Raw genomic sequence first — 17,775 nt, 5'->3', positions numbered from 1 at the left:
GGTGTTATAAGTTTGACCTGTCTGTCTGTCTATTTGTCTGTCTGTGTGTGTGTCTGTCTGTGGCATCGTAGCTCCCGAACGGATGAACCGATTTAGATTTAGTTTTTTTTTTTTTGTCTGAAAGCTGAGTTAGTCGGGAGTGTTCTTAGCCATGTTTCATGAAAATCGGTCCACTAGGTCGCGGTCGAGGGTTTTTTCAAAATTTTAATTTTGTGGTTATGTATGAGGTGTTGAACAAGACGCCAAAAAAACATTTTGGAAACAGCTTCACTGAAGTTAATCATTTTTTAATGAAATTTACAATATTGATCTAGGGTGCCTATTAGCTAATGTCAAAATCGCTTAGCATCCGTGGTAAACGACACGCAACGGTCACTGTCGCACTAGTATGAGACGCAAAGCTGTTGTCCCTTTGTCTAAACACCTTGCTTGTATAAATCGGACAATCGTTGATGCTACGTAGCTATTGAAAGTCGAAACGCAGTCTGGCTCCTACACTACAGAAGAATAGAATAGAATAACATTTATTCGTGAACACAGGCAAGACAAAATACACATAATAACAATATGACAGAAAATAATGAAGTGCCACGAAATAAGAAGAGTTATAGGGATCTAAGGTAGGTACCCAGGCTCCGTAGCCGAATGGCATTTCTGCGACTCTAAAAGCCGCAGAAATGCAGTCTGGCTCTGTCGCGCCAATACGCGAGAGCTATAGAGATTAATAGCCACGAAAGAGATATTATGAGCGTTTGTGCATTCGGCTACGCACACTGGCCTGTATTGTTCAGGTAATTGACGCTCCTTAGCGGTTCCATTGCCCATCCGTATTGGCCGATGGAGTCAGGTCAGGGTACATAGTCATGGCACAAACTCTTACGATATCGTTATCGTAGCTAATTAGCTATACTCGTATCTCTATCGCTCTTCCGTGTTAGGCCGTGGCTTGCGTGGGCGACGGCGATGCGACGCATACGAAATCAAACCTTATCAGTAGCTATATATTGGGAGTTCTGCCCCACTCCTAATGCTCCAGCTTCGCTTCGCTCGCTGTCGCAGTCGTGGTCCAGAAACCCCCAATATATAGCTCGTATCAGTGGGGTAGAACCCGTTTCCCTATACGTAGTCGTATCATTGGGGTAGAACACCGAGATGCATTTGGATTTTCTCGATACGTAGCCGTTAACGTTGTATTCAGCTAAATCCAAAATATTATGTTAAGTGAGGGTTGATTTTATGTTACGATAAAAAAATGCAAAAGGCTTAACACAACGGGTACTGCTAGCATTGCACCCACCAGATCTTGTTCTATTTGAGAACCAGATCTCGTAACGCACCATCATAGCCCAGATTTGCATCGGGTAGAGGTTTGCCGGGCTAGGTTTATTACGGTGTTTTTCACACTCTCACAACACAGACTTGGCCAGAGACTGTAATGTTAGAGTATGGATGGGATCTCCAACGTTACTACGACCGTCTAGCAACATGGATCACCCGTGTAATACAGCACCTACCATGAGACAGGAATTTATCGCTGTATACGTCATCACGTATGTGTTTAACCGTCATCACGTTGTAGTGTGTCATGCATACATACCCTGCCCAAGGTAGGGTTATTAGAACCAAGTATGTTGCACACGCCACCGCGTTACCAAGTCAATGTCACAAGGTTGGCCATGCCTCGCAACATCGAAGAGGTAAGAGTACCTGAGACTATCGGTCGGTATAGCCACAGTCACTCCGACATGCCTTTCATTGTAAATTGTATATATACAAACGAATACAAAAAACTTCAATAGCGCGATGTAGACCTGACAATGTGATTGGTTGTTAAATGTGACGTTGGTGTTACGAGATTTAACGTAATTTGCCTTTACTAGTACCGATTTCAACCATAGTCCGATCGTATTCAAGTTCAAAATACATTTATGTAATTTTATCTTCATGTAAACTTAGTTCATAATGTAAAACCAACAAAACTTAAAGTAAGGTTAAATCAAAAAACAATGTTATCCACTGAAAATAAAGCATAATTTTTATTTAAGTCTATAGTTACATACATACATATGATCGTAAGACTAACAAAGTACGTATGTATTAATACTCTAAATTGTTTATGAAACGTAAATAGTCGAACCTGCTATGCTTTGTCTTTGTCATACTTTGGATATAATATATAAATAAACAAGTGACGGAACATGCGATAACAGGTAGTCGAGTCCGATATGTTGATATGTAATAATCCGATTAAAGAATAAAATAAGAGATTGGTTACTGTTTCTACCTAAGTCATATACGCATCTAAGTTTATGAACATAATACTGATAAGCTTAATGAATGAAAAGTAATGGTAATACAGACTGATTAAATAAAAGATAGGATTTAAACCCTTATTTTTGAAATGATCTACAGGAAAGACGCGAACCTTTTTGCTTTTCACTATCGCAAATTCAAATTATTTTGACAAATAAGTCTATTGAAAAGAATAGTGTATTGAATTTAAGTTAATTACATTTATATATATATATATAATAGTAATAATTTTTCTGCATATCAACAACTATTATTCGAAATGACGCTTCTGTTGTGTTAATCACAATGTGTCGAGGTATTTTATTTCAATCAACAATGTCGCTGATATGAGAATTGCATGTTACTTACTGAAAATGATGACGCTGTGTTTATTGTCCTATACCATGATATTATTTAACCAACATTCTATAAAGGTGAGTTGTGTTTTATTGTATGAAACATTGTTGTTCTTTAATGATTTTATAATAATTTAGTGTAAATAATTAATGCATATAATATGTTAATACATATTATATGCATTGAAGAAGGTTTGTTTTTAAGTTGTTTTCCATAAATGTTCAAAAATATTATAAGTAGTCTTGTCCTTGTATAGTGTGTCACTGACTTTCTTAATTACTCTGTGCCTTTAATTGTATAATAATTATTGTATTGCACTATCGCCCGACCCAAGGCTCCACGGAAGACCAGCGCTGTGCCACCATCAGTGTCAGAGCATATGTCGAGTGGTGTCCTTTTGCAACCACAAACCAAACCCAATGTAACTGATTTTGTACTGTTTAGTATGTAAGCCTCATATTGTATATTTTATTTGGCTGCAATTAATGTCTTTATTTTCTTACTTTCTTTCTTCTTTCAAAAATGTTTAATACTTACGTAGGTAGCACCCGAACTAACGAAAAACGATAGTGTTGATGGTATTTGTTATATATATATATATATATATATATATATATATATATATATATATATATATATATATATACTGAAATAAAAAATAAAAAACATTTTGAACTTAATCGGTAAGTACTCGTGGTAGCGGTCATATTTACACGTGTTGCAAGACTTGCGGTATTATTTGTTAATTCGATACTTTGTCGGCGCTTTGTGAAATACAAGTGGTAATATACTTTGAATATAAATTATGTGCTTCAATTTATAAAAACGATAATATTTATTTAAATTTATAATATTTAGATCTAAAGTTGAATGTCAGAACTTGGTTCTTTAGTCATATATTTATGTTTCGATTTAATATCAACTCATCAAATATTTCACTATAAAATAATGCGTTTTTATGCAACAATTTCTTTACTATTCTGTATTGCGACGTGAAGCTGCTCGTTATTTTTGTTAAGTGAGGAATCTGCAACTTTCAACTTCATTTAAAATGTTAGTAAGTATTTATAACCCTATATATCGAATCTCTTTAAAACTTTGATTTAAGTATTGTTGGTATATTTTTATTCTTTTTTGAAGGTCTGACTCCGAATGTTCAGTATACACGCGCACGCCCTCACCTGAACCGAAGAAGATTGCTACAAAGAATATCAAGAAAAGGAAATCATCCTCAGCCGCAAGGTAATTCATTTATTTTATATTAATTAAAATAATCCTTAGAGTTATATTTAACAGTTCCTGCTAGTCTAGTCGTTAGTGACTCTGTTTTCTAAGCTTGAGGTTACAGGATTTAATCCTGGTAAGGCATATCTGTGTGTTTATCACGTTAATTTATTTCTCAGTTATCTTATTCTCATCTATTTATAACGTTGTCAGTCATAACTATGAACTTGGTTTAGTTTTGTGTCAACATAATTATTATTAATTGACATATATTTAATATTGTTTTTCTTATTTAAGGTCCGAAGTTGAAACAGAAAATCGACGGGTACTACATTCATCCTCACCAACACCTTGCGCGCAAAAGAAAAAAACAACCAAAAAAGCACGAACGTCAACCAGTGAAAATAAGAATGTTGGCTCTAGGTACTACTTATTTTTAGTTGTTTTTAAAATTAAATTACTTTATTGTGATTGTGCAACTATAACATAATGTATTTGCTTGAAATATTGTAATTCTGTTTTATTTTTTCAGTTCTTCCAAAAAATCGCCTGAAACCGATATCTTCAAAATCATAAGAGAAGAAGAGAAGATCACCAGCGAGGGCAGTTCGAAAACCGTCAAGACAACATCATCGTTTACCAGCCGCGTATCGACAGGTTCTAGTCGACGCACTACGATAACAGACGGTAATTTTTTCATTGATTTAAAAGTGTATAACATTAATGATTACCAAAAATCTGAGCCTGAAGAACGTTATAAAAAAGCATTAGCGTCGGTTAAATTGCAATGTCAAGAGAATTCCTCCGAGTGGAATCAAATACAAACGTTCTTAGGTCAAGCCTTTAATATTTTTGGAGAATGTGAACCTGTTTATAATAATTATAAAAAAAATTAGTTGAATATTTTCAAATCTCCCACAGTAAGAGAATTCTATTTAAACAAAATTTTGTTATTTTTTATTCAAAGTTGTTGACAAAATCAAGTTATAGTTAATAGCAAAGGTAGATACCTACGTCTATAACTAAATCTCGAATATGGTTTTTGCATTAAGAATATAATATATTCGTATAGCGTACGATATTATCGTACGCTTATATAAATAGTTTGTGTACAAAAATAGATACTTAAATATTATAGGTTTTCAATATTTTATGTGCGAAAAAGTTTTAATGAATAAATACAGAAATTAATTTTTGTAAGATAAAAGGTTACTTTCTGTTAAATTTAAAGAATATTTTCGAATGCGATAATTTAATACTGCGACTTTATTTGATTTATATTTATAGACTTATACTACCATACTTTGCATAGTGTTAACAATTCATTGCATTCTTAATGAGAAGTCAGTCGAGTCAACTGTTTTGATTAATACAACGTATGCTAATAGTAAATAGATGTATTAAATTAGTGTTTGACAAATTACGGTTTCAAAATAGCCTAGTGAGTTTAGCTACATCTTTTGCATTAACATAATTCATTATGCCTTTCTGTGTACCGTGTAGTTCATCTGTAGACAAAAATAAATGGACAGGTCATCTTCGAAGCACTGCACATAAAACAACTGTATGTTCTAACAAATTACTTAATGATGGTGTTGAAGTAGTAGAGTCTGCATTTCGGATGCGCATTGCCACTTATCGTATATCAGCAACCAACGACCAAAGTCTGGCGTCTGTCGATGCGTTTATGAACTCTATTCGAAACAAAATAAAACGGCTTTTAGATAATTCACTTACGAAACATACGTGCGTAAAAGTAAATTTCGAGCTCTTTGGATTGTTTTTAATGTTCAAAGATAATAGTCAATCAATAAAATCATTTGGAACTAAAAATAAAATTTTATACTTAAGTTATGATTTTGAGTCACTGTTTTGCGAAGTTGTTAACTGTCTAAAGAAAAAATTTGAGGAATTTCAAGACCGTGATAGTGGATGGGCTTTTGTTAGTAACTCTCATTTAGAGATCAACATTAACAAGTATCAACCATTACGAGGTTCAAGCTATGTTGACCTGCCAAAGTTCATAAAAAACAAAAAAGCATGTATAAATATACAAAACAACGATCAATGCTGTTTTTTATGGTGTGTAACAGCGGCTTTGCATCCTTCTACAAAACACCCTGAAAGAGTATCATCTTATCCTAATTTTCGAGACGTTTTGAATATTTCTCAAATTTCTTTTCCAGTCACATTTGATGACATAAGAATATTCGAAAAAAATAACCCTATGATTTCATTGACGATTTTTGGTTTGAAAAATAATAAAATTGTTGTGGGCCCCCTTTACAAGTCTAAAGTATCTAGTAATCAGAAATGTAGAAAAAATATAAACCTACTTTTAATAGACGATGGTAGTCACCCACCACATTATGTTCTAATTAAAGACTTGAGTCGTCTTGTGCGCAGACAAGTAACAAAGCATAATAGTAAGATATACTTTTGCGAAACCTGTCTGTTATTTTTTCTCACGCAGGAAGAACTCGCAAATCACTTGTGTACTGGAATAGTTACCGTTTTACCAGAAAAGGGGACAGTAATTAAATTTAAACATTTCGATCGTAAACAGAATGTTCCATTCGTTATATATGCAGATTTTGAATCGTTACTACAACCAACTGAAACTAGTGACTCTGATACTGATACTAGTGATAGTCTTACCCCTAACACTACAACTTTGCATCATCATATACCAGCTGCCTTTGGGTATCATATTGTTTGTAACGCAGATCCGAGTCATAATCGTTATTTCTCTTATCGCGGTACTGATTGCGTCGATAAATTTATTGAGGCAATCTACAAAGATGTTGCTAAAATTTATAAAATTGTGAACAAAAATACCCCAATAATATGTAATGAGAATGACGACCAAAACTTTTTGAACGCTAAACGTTGTCATATTTGTAACCATTTTCTATTTTCTGATCGGGTTCGAGATCACTGTCACATTACAGGAAGATATCGGGGAGCGGCACATAATATATGTAACTTACAATATAAACGTCCTTGTTTCGTACCTATTTTTTTTCACAATCTGTCTGGTTATGATTGCCATCTATTTATCAAAAAATTGGGGGAGGCACCTGGAAACGTCAAAGTTATACCTAAAACCAAAGAAAACTATATTTCTTTTACTAAATTTATCCCTATCGAGAATGAGTATTTTCAGCTTCGTTTTGTAGATTCTTTCAAATTTTTAGATACAAGTTTAGAAAAACTAACTACAACTATGCAGAAATCTGACTTTGTTCATTTACATAAATATTTTTGTAATGATGAGGAGTTTGAATTACTTACACGAAAAGGTGTGTTTCCCTATGAGTATATGAATAAATGGCAATGTTTTGAAGAAAAATACCTGCCAAGTATTGACTGTTTTCATAATTCGCTCACTGATGAGAACATTTCTGTAAAAGATTATAATCATGCGCAAAAAGTATGGCAACAGTTTAAAATTCAAAATTTAGGTGAATATACAGACCTATATTTGCAAACGGATGTTCTTCTGCTAACCGATATTTTTGAAAAGTTTCGCGCTACTTGCAAACAACACTATGACTTGGATCCTGCTTTTTATTTAACTACACCTAGCTTATCATTTGATGCCATGCTTCTGAAAACTGGTATTGAATTAGAGCTTATAGATGACTTTAACATGCTTAAGATGATCCAATCTGGAATAAGAGGGGAGTCTGTATGACCTCTCTACGATATGCAAAGGCTAATAACATATACTTACCTCACTATGACTCATCCCAGATAGACTCATACCTAATTTATATCGACTGTAATAATTTATATGGTTACAGCATGTGTCAGTATATGCCCCTATCAGACTTTAGGTTTCTAGAAACCAATGAAATAAGTGCTTTAAATATCACTCAAATCCCTGATGACTCGGATTATGGTTTCATTCTAGAAGTTGATATTATTTACCCCAATGATTTACATGATAAACATAATGATTTACCATTTTGTCCCGAAAAATGTGTTCCACCAGGTGGGACGCATTATAAACTGGTACCTAATCTATATGACAAATATTTGTATGTGATTCATTATGTACATTTGAAAACGTGTCTTAAACATGGTTTAAAATTAAAAAAAGTACATAGAGTAATTACGTTCAAACAGTCCCCTTACTTAAAACAATATATTGATATGAATACAAGGCTACGTCAAGAGGCAACGTCTGTCTTTGAACAAGATTTTTGTAAATTGATGAATAACAGTATATTTGGTAAAACTTTAGAAAATACTGAGAAAAGGGTTGATGTGCGCTTAGTTAATCAGTGGACAGACAATGATAACACAACAAAAAAGAAAATCACCGCTGACAGATTAATTGCGAGGCCAAATTTTCACAGTGTATCAGTTTTTACTGAAAATTTGGTGGCAGTTCAATTGAAACCAGATCTAATAATTTTAGATAAACCGATCTACATTGGTTTCGCTGTACTAGAGTTATCTAAAAGTCATATGTATGATTTTCATTATTCAGTATTTAAACGTTTTTATGATACTCGTCTACAAATGTGTTACACGGATACAGATAGTTTTGTTTATTATATACAAACAAAAGACTTTTTTAAAGATTTAAGAATGCATTTTTTAACATATTTCGATACTAGTTGTTACGATATTGATAATAAATTTTTATTACCTGTTCAAAATAAAAAAGTGCCAGGACTTTTTAAGGATGAAATGAAAGGAAAAATGATTAAAGAGTATGTTGGACTTCGTTCTAAAGTGTATTCTATCAAAACAGTTGATAAAATTATTAAAAAAGCTAAGGGTGTGAGAGAACCTGTAGTATGCAAATTTGAGTTTTCTCATTACGTGAAATCATTATTTCAAGGAGATGAAATAAAAAGAAGAAACATATTATTTAAGTCGATTAAGCACAATATATTTACCCAAAGTGTAAATAAAGTCGCCCTTTCAGCTAATGATGATAAGCGTATGATATCTGACAACCAAATAGTGACGAAAGCTTGGGGGCATACCTCAATACTTAATGTTTAATTTGTAATCAATTGTCATGTTTTGTATAAAATAAATTGTACTATATGCAGTCAGAGGTCATTAGTAAATTGAATAGCACATATAATTGAAACAACATTTTGATATTAATTTTATAAATCTATTAAAAACTATAAATATAAGTTGAAGATAATAACTAATTCAATTATATGTCCTAAAAATAAATCTTTCTTCTACTTATTATACTTATTGTGTTTTTATTTTAACAATATTATTCAGTGATGTCTTATGATAAATAAATATATTATCTTATTATTTTCTTGTTTTCATTTTAATTTACCTTAAACATTTCTATAGATAGTTTATTCATAAACGTGTTCATAAAACAAGTTGTGACTTGTTTAGGTAAAGACATACACACGTGTAAAGTTAAAGCTATCATATAACAGGATTGCGCATTTATATTTTGCTGAACAAACAATAGCTAACCTTTATAAGCGCAAAGTAATTTTTAATTGGTTACATTCGAATAGCATCAACGCGTCTTTATTATCCACTCGCAGACATAGACCTGGTAAGTTGTTTTTTAACTAACTACTTATTAAAATTATATATATATATATATTATATATATATTAAAATTATATATTATATTTTACAAATCAAATAAACATTAAAATTAATTTATTTGTGGTTATATACATTTTTGTTCGTTGTGTAATCTGATTTATCAATATTATATAATTTTTCGTTTTGTCTTAGGTTTTCAAAAAATGGCAGACAGCGAAGACATCCCAATTCCATTTTCGCAATATGCACAAGAGTTTGAGCTACCACAAGAATTTGACGATAGCGACTTATATAAAAAAATTAAAAAGAACATCGAAAACCCTAAAGCCAAGAAACGTAATAAAGTTAACATTCATAATAAAGTAGTGAAAAGGACTCAAGGACACCCACCATCTTTTGTGATAAATAATCATGAGATCAAAGGCAATAAACTGATCAAAATTCAAATAATCAACATAACAGAGGATGTAAGGGATCAAAACGATGAACAGAACGAAAATGTATTACTGAGCGCGCAGTATGTTGCAGGCGATAATTTTGATGAAATTATTGACAGCACAGAGGCTTTAATAAATAAAATTTCAAAAAAAATTTGTGGATACAGTACTAGTTATTAAAGTTGTATTTTAAATATTATATAAGTAATAAATATTATATGAGTAAGTTGTCGTTTTATTTATATCCATACTAACTAATAAGTTTTTCTTATGCAAATTATGTAAAATCTAAGCTAAAAATTAAAAATATAACATTTACTATAAAAAACTTATTAGGTAGTTATCAGTAGTTATATAGAATGGTATAAAAAAAACTAATATAATTAATAACAAACATTTATTTTAAGAAACACATTTTGAATACAAATTAAAATTAGATTTGTCGATTGTCTAAATACCATTTTTTTATACATAAAACATTTTTTAATGCACAAGATTTTTTATGATACACACAGTTAAAAATACATTCATTAGTACAATATTTTTTATACAGTTCTTTTAAATTAGGCACATCTTTTTCACCCAAATCTAAAATAGTGCATTTTGGATATAAATCTTTAATCCATTGAACTTTTTCCAAACCTTTAACGTAGATTGTCTTATCTTTTATATGGTTATCAATAAGTCTTCTAAATTCTCTATAATCAACATAACCTTCGTGCCATAAAATACCTAAATGTTTTTCAATCCATCTTGTCTGCCTCTTTTCACTTTCCGCCAATTTAGAAAAACGAAAAGGGGGTTTTATTAAGAAAACTTGAGTGTATTCTAGCGTGCTGTATGCAAATTCTTTGACAATAAATTCATTTTCTTTTGTTTTAAATCCTTGAAGGTCTACAAATATATGCTGCATTACGATACTTTTTTCGTAATATTACTTAAGGGCTTATATTCAAATATACTATCATTTAAAATCAGACAGTAAGCTGCAGTGTTCTTTGGTATATCAGATTCACAATCCAATTCAACTCTCACATCTACCGATCCGGTTTTTAAGGTTTCGTTTTGACGAGAACAGTTGATAACAAATAAAGGAGCTATATCTTTAAAGTCTTGAGGACTTAACAACGGCGCTTGTAGACGGTTATAATAAGACTGCTGAAATTTCGCATACTGCTCGTATAATATAGCAAACTTTCCACCCGAAAAACTAACATCAAAACTTTCGTACGGAAAGTAGACTGAATTCAAAAAAACTTTAACATCTCTCAAATTACAGTGATCAAAATGTGTTATGTCTTTATTAGCGTCATTTTTTCGTCCCGTTTTCAAACCAATTATAATATAACGCGGCTTTTCAATTTGAGATGAAGTTTTGATAGACCAAGAATGTTTTGACGTCTCAGGCAAGAGCGGATATTCATATAAATCCCAAGTCCTAAATGCTATCTGAATGGCACGATCACTTTCCAAACATTTGAGTAAGTTTAATCTTTCTCGATCAGACACTTTAACATGAGGCATGCGCCATACTATTTTAGATATAGTAATATTGTCTATATATTCATTCGCATTTAGTTTAACGCTATTCAAATTAGTATTGGATCTTAAAATAATGAGTTCATGCTTGCAATTAATTATGATTTTGTTGTAATCCTCAGCAAACCCGAGAATCTTGTTTAAGGGTACAGACACGGAAAATGAACCTTGCGTGTTTTTTATGCCTTTGACATCAAATCCCCATAACTTAGACATAGATGCTTCCAGTTCATTCATAGATACAAGAGATTTCATAGTTGTTGTAACTCCTGCGTTTTTAATTTTGTCAATTTCGATTCCATTTAATTCATATCGAATATCTTGAAATAGATGAAGTATGGGGTTGTTTGTAAAAAGAACACTTTTACCTCGGCTTTTGTTTCTCTATTGAATGCGGTTATAGTACCTTCTATGTATAAAGAACTTGCTGATGGTAGTACATAAAGATCTTGTTGGTTTATAGGTATACGTATTTCATCGTTGAAATTAAAACTTGTTACGTACGGCTTATATGAATGATATTCAAAGCTCTCGATAGAATTATCAAAGACAAAAGGTTCTGTTAAGTTTAATATACTCATTTTAATAGCCGTAAGCTTTGGAGGAATTGCTTATTTTGTTTCGTAAGTTTCACTTTAGGTCTTCTTTTTATGATTGCAGGATGAGTACTGATAGTTTTTTTAAGAGAGATTGAAGTTTTATTGAAGTCTATCATTTTTTCCTTAGATGTAAGTATATCTGAATTTCTTCACCTCGTAAATTAACTAGATTATTTTTAACGTCTAAAATTCTTATCGTAATTGTATTTAAGCTGTTTTGGGTTACAGGGAAATAAATAACGTTTTTTGGTGTTTCTATAATCCGATAACCAGGTGCCACATTTGGTACAAACTCGTGAATTATATGACTAGGTTTTCCGTTAACAAATGAACCGCTCACTATGTCACATTCAATGCGTACTATAGTTGTCGACAGAATGGAAACAGGATAAGGGGATTCGGTTAATATATTAGCTTGAATGGATTCTGAACCGAAGCCAAGTAAATTACCGATAGAGCCTTCTTTGTTGAAATGAATATTTTCAGAGCATAAAATAGATGTTTTTAAGGTATTATTATTGCATGTTAATGCAAAAGAGCATCCTTCAATATGTTCTTTAAGGTAATCGTCAATATCTTGAAGTTCATATGATCCTTCAGGAATTTTAATTACTTTGTTTTTACCATAATATAACTTATTATTTCTGTTGTCTATGTTGGGTATAGAATTAAAAGTTGACATATACAATAGCCCACACTCATATTCACCATCCAGTTGAAGAGCTGGTGAATAGTTTGTTAACAGAGTGGAAGATGTTCCAGTTATAGACAAAGTGAAAGACATTGTGAGAATGATAAACTGTTTATTGTGCGATGATATTTAAACGGTTATACCAATATTGTTTTAAGTATTTTAGACATAAATGACCACAATTGACAGTGTTAAACTTTTGGTACGTGTCATAATTATAGTAAATATCATATTTTTTTAAATACCTCTTTAATTCTAGCGGAGGTGGAAGGTCTCCATAACTATTAAAATATTCACAATAATTATTATCTTTTACATAGGCTACCCAGTGTGTACCATTGTTTTTAGAACTGTCCAAATTAACAATTCCACATTCTACTTTTTTAGGACTCTTTGGTAAACTGTCTCTCATATAAACTCCTCGAAAATATGGAATATCAGATGAGTGTTTTAAAATATCAATATTTGAAAGAGCGCGCCTGGGTAACCTCTCATTTAGTTTTTTGAAATTTTCAAACATAATCCTTTGCCATTTTTATATGGTTTAATGTGTAAGCCTTTTCCTAATGCAATAGATTCCATCATCTTGTTATGTCGCTCTGATTCCGCTAAATTTTTTCTGGCGGCTTTGTAATCACCTACAGCTTTAGCAATTCCGGCAGCTCCTCCTGCTAATGATCCCAGCGCAGACAGACCGGCAAAAATAGGTATCAGCGGTAAGAAGCCTCCAGTTTTTGGAATTGGTATAATACGAGGTACCCGTACCTTGGAATTGGTATTGAAAATTTTTGTCGCAGCAATAAGAGCTCGATCAATTATATTACGTTTTGTTTTTGGTTTCTTTTTTAATTCAGTGCGTATCTTGGACACAAAACGTTTAAAAGGTTTTATACCCGCACCGACCTTTATTTTCGATTTCATCACTTTGCTAACTAACCATGAAGCAATTTTTTCTCCTCTCCCTGCATCTTTCGACTTTCTTCTTTGTTTCGCCATTTCGTATAGTTCTAAATCAGCACGATGTCTACCAGCTAAATCAGAATAATTATCATATGCTATGTCGTGTTTCATACACGCATTATCTAGCGCATTAATTCCTTTATCACCTCTTTGTAACCTTTTGCGCAATTTCGTTCCCGGACCACAATAGTTATAACCAGGTAAGTGTAATTCGAAGGGCAAATTATTAATAGCGCTGTTTAAGAGTCCTCTCCCTTTCATATCCCGTAAGATAATAACACTATCATTAAAAGGATATTATATAAATAACATTAAACAATGGCACTTTTATCAATCCAACTGTTTTCGCTATCATCAAGGCCTAACCATTTAACATACAACTTTCTACCCTTTTTTTTTAATAACCTTTTCTACAAGGTAAACGTTTGGATGGTTGGTTTTCAGAAGTTCTTCTTCGTAAAATGTACCGAGTATAGTGTTTTTATGCTGGTCTTGAACGTGATACGTAACAGGTTGAGTGCGATTCACATGAGTAATAGTGAAAAGTTCTGTTGACCAATTAGGTGTGTAACCTTTGTGAAAGGCATTTTTATACTTACTAATGCGTACACAATCTCCTTTATTAAATTTGTTCAATTTATAAGACAAAGTGGCTTGTGATCTTTTAATATTTTTTAATACTTGCATTTCATTATCAACATTTACATCAATAGGTTTCATTTTTGTTGTGCGATGTACGGTCTGATTATACGATTTTACTACATCGTCTAATGGCTTACCAACCCATTTATAGTTACCAACTAAACTGAAATGTTTGTAGAGTTTAAACTTAATGGTCTTTATCAGCCTTTCAACGATAGATGCCTTTTTAATTGAATAAGTTGAGTAATGATTTACGTTTAATGATTTTAAATAGAAATCAAATTCATGATTGTAGAATTCTTTTCCTAGATCAGTTTGTAAGTTATTAGGTCTCCGTTTAGATGTTTTGATTATTAGTTCGAATGCATCTTTGACTTCTGTTTTAGTTTTAGACTTAATAGGTGTACACCATGCATACTTTGAAAATGTGTCAATAACGACTAAAATATATTTATATCCTCTGTTAACAGTATGAAGCTTTTGTAAATCTATCAAATCAGCTTGCCATAAATCATCAATTTCTTTTAGTACAACCGATCGTCGCTTAAAATTTCTTCGCGCTGACCGGTGGATCTCGTTCACTATTTGTTGTTTTGCCATTATTTTTTTTTTTAAAAATATCATCTACCTCCTTCTTCGTGTAAAAGTTCAGTTTTAACTGAGTTACGAGTTGGTGAATTTGATTATTTATTGTGTTAAACAAAGAGTCTATATACTTCTTTTCGTACATGTTTTGAATGTATTCATCAACGTACTGTTTGTTAACTGCATCATCGGAAGATAATGGTTTAACAACTCCTTTTAATCTAACAGTTTTTAGATCAAAATTTCCTGCTTCTGTTCGAAGCAAAGCTTTGTACTTGAGCTCAGAGATTTCATCAGTACGCAAACGTTTATGAACATGGTGTCCGAATTTGTCTATATTCATTTTTTACTTGAAAGTCAAACTTCGACTGATTAGAAAGGTAAGAGTATTCACTTATATATTATTTATCAAGCCTGCTTCACGTAATTCTTCAATTATGGATATGATTTCGTTATCTAACCCAGTATTACCAGCGTCTCGCGATGCCATAAGCAGTTTTAATCTGTCTACTAATTCGTTTGGATCATCCCAATATACATATGAAATATCTCTTTTTACTTTTTTCATTGATGGTAAACCTTCACCGGATACACATAATTCTTCACTTACTGTGCGTTGTTTGGATAATTTGAAAAGGGGTTTTATAACGTTTAAATATTTCATACCCTTGTTGCTTTTTATGGGTTTATTTGGATCAAAGTCACGTCTATGTGCATTCGTTTTCAATAACAATGTTTTATACAATCGTTTATCATCTTCAGTTACTAGTTTTAAGTCAGGTACTTTCTTAAACAACAAATCATTTAAGCCTCGTGTTAAAAAATAGCTTTCTCCACCTATTACGAGTTTGTCATCATTAACAGAAATTGGGTAAGATCCAAGCATTAGCTTTCCGCGCTCATTTCGTACACCGAATGGAATATTCATGATAAAATATTGTTTTTGCCAAGCAGGATCATCGCGAGGAGAATAAAACGAGTCTGACGTTCTAAATGATACATTATTTGTTGTATCAGAATCACTTTGGTTCCCACTTCTTTGAGATGAAGAATCACTATATTCACTATCATTTAATTCATTTTCACTATAATTTGGTTCAGATTCAAATGACTTTCTCAGCATTGTTTTATTATCCAAACTTTCTTTCATCCCATCTTCTGAAGGACTATATTTCAAAGTTTTTACCGACTTATTCCATTTAAACCTATCGTTATCGAAATCTGAGGCACTAATATTAAGATTGTTATCATTACTACTATGTTTTTTTACCATTTCACCAAGTGGGTCTGTGATTGGTTTTAACATTGCTTCCAACATCATATTATCGTTTGTTTTAACATCACGAATGCGTTTAACTTTTTTCTTACTGCTTCAGCAGATTTGAGTACTTTATGTTTAAATATTTTTTCTTCGTTAATTTTATGTTCCATGTCTGAACTGGATGGTTTCATTTTCAACAATAAGTTTTTAATGTAATACTATCCTTTATATATCAAGTTAATCTAGAATTATAAATGTATCAAATCCTTTTCTATAACATCCTGAATTTCTATTACAATCTTTATTTATGACTAAGTAATCAAACGGTATCTTCCATACTTGTGCACACATTTCACGAAATTGAGACCATGACATATCACTTCCTACATGTTCATCATAAACATGCTTTAAATTAATATCATCCTGTTTAAAAAGAATGATTAAGTTAGCATTATCTCTTATTAATTGTTTAGGTATTTTACTATACGTTTGATTCAGATAAAAGCTATCTATATTTTTATGTCTTCCCATTGCGAAGTAATCTCGTATATTATTTTGATTTTCACACGCAACATCATCAAATATTATAATGGAATTCATGTTTGCTATATGAGGACTTAAGATTTCATCATTTACACTATATTTTTTAAATGAAACTGATGGAACTAGTTTTAAAACTTGCTCAAGAAATTGGTACATTGGTTGAAATAAGGTTTTAGAGTATACATAAACATTTTCAAAGCGTAGACCTTGTTCATGTAGCAGCAAACCAACAATTAAATTTGTTTTTCCACAGTTGGATGGGCCGCATATTATACAGCGTATGGTGTCAGGTAAAAGTGAGCCATGTCGAAAATAGCGTTTCTTGGACAAAGAACAAACAGCATCCAACTGCAATTTCTGAGACTGTTTTACAAACTTCATATTATCAATAGACACGTGCAACTAACTTGAAAGACAATATGCCAGTAGTATATTTTAATAAGCTTTAGAGTATATATTTTATCCCAACGTTGCAAATGATGGTTATATACTGAGAGTTTCTGAACCACGCACGTAGCTATATATTGGGAGTGACTGGACCACGACTGCGACAGCGAGCGAAGCGAAGCTGGAGCATTAGGAGTGGGCCAGAACTCCCAATATATAGCTACTCTTATCGATATGGAAGTATGAGACGCGGCGGCGTTTCAATCCGCGACTAGCGTCAACGTTTGTAATTTCGACTAGGCCGAGTTGCATCAACGATTGTCGCCTTGTCTTGACACACTGTATACAATATGTATTCTGCCTATGTATGTAGTTCCCAAGTTCCACTGAGAATTGTGTACTGACTGACAGATGAGTGTCACATGCAAATGTGATATTATTGATTAACAAATATGATTAATTACCTCTCTCGCGTACTGTTTGCCGATGCCATCAGTACAGCCGGTGACCACTGAAACAATAATTTATTTGTTTATTATAATTAGTTTCGAAAAACGTGTGTTTAATGCGGCGGAATAATTATACTTTAATTGGTGGACTTTGTACGTTTCTAGAATTTATTTAATGTGTATAATTAAATTTTAATGAAGTACTGTTTTTGATGTTGGTTATTTGAGTTGAAAATTCATGACTACAGAAAACGTATTT

The 17,775-nt window shown here is 32.2% G+C and overlaps 2 protein-coding genes across 2 annotated transcripts in view; one reads left to right on the top strand and one right to left on the bottom strand.

The window, feature by feature from the left end:
* Window positions 1-17,775, bottom strand: part of LOC125236241 (very-long-chain 3-oxoacyl-CoA reductase) — a 58,732-nt gene that overhangs the window by 20,430 nt on the left and 20,527 nt on the right. Inside the window, 1 exon segment of the mRNA XM_048142927.1 lies at window positions 17,532-17,578. Within this exon segment, the coding sequence (XP_047998884.1) occupies window positions 17,532-17,578 (47 nt within the window).
* On the top strand, window positions 3,330-10,080 carry LOC125236242. The gene is made up of 5 exons (XM_048142928.1): window positions 3,330-3,702; window positions 3,790-3,891; window positions 4,171-4,296; window positions 4,406-4,560; window positions 9,616-10,080. Coding segments are annotated over exons 1-5 (810 nt in total). The 5' UTR covers window positions 3,330-3,700; the 3' UTR covers window positions 10,041-10,080.

The sequence above is a fragment of the Leguminivora glycinivorella genome, chromosome 19 (assembly GCF_023078275.1).
Source record: "Leguminivora glycinivorella isolate SPB_JAAS2020 chromosome 19, LegGlyc_1.1, whole genome shotgun sequence".
NCBI classification, from domain to species: domain Eukaryota; kingdom Metazoa; phylum Arthropoda; class Insecta; order Lepidoptera; family Tortricidae; genus Leguminivora; species Leguminivora glycinivorella.
The sequence above is the reverse complement of the archived record's forward strand: the minus strand, read 5'-3'. Positions and strand labels throughout refer to the sequence as shown.

What these genes read in the sequence shown, in the direction of transcription:
- LOC125236242 (XM_048142928.1), top strand. An exon ending in AAATCATCCTCAGCCGCAAG is followed by an intron (nt 3,892 to 4,170) that starts GTAATTCATTTA and finishes TTCTTATTTAAG; the next exon opens with GTCCGAAGTTGAAACAGAAA. An exon ending in ACGCACTACGATAACAGACG is followed by an intron (nt 4,561 to 9,615) that starts GTAATTTTTTCA and finishes GTTTTGTCTTAG; the next exon opens with GTTTTCAAAAAATGGCAGAC.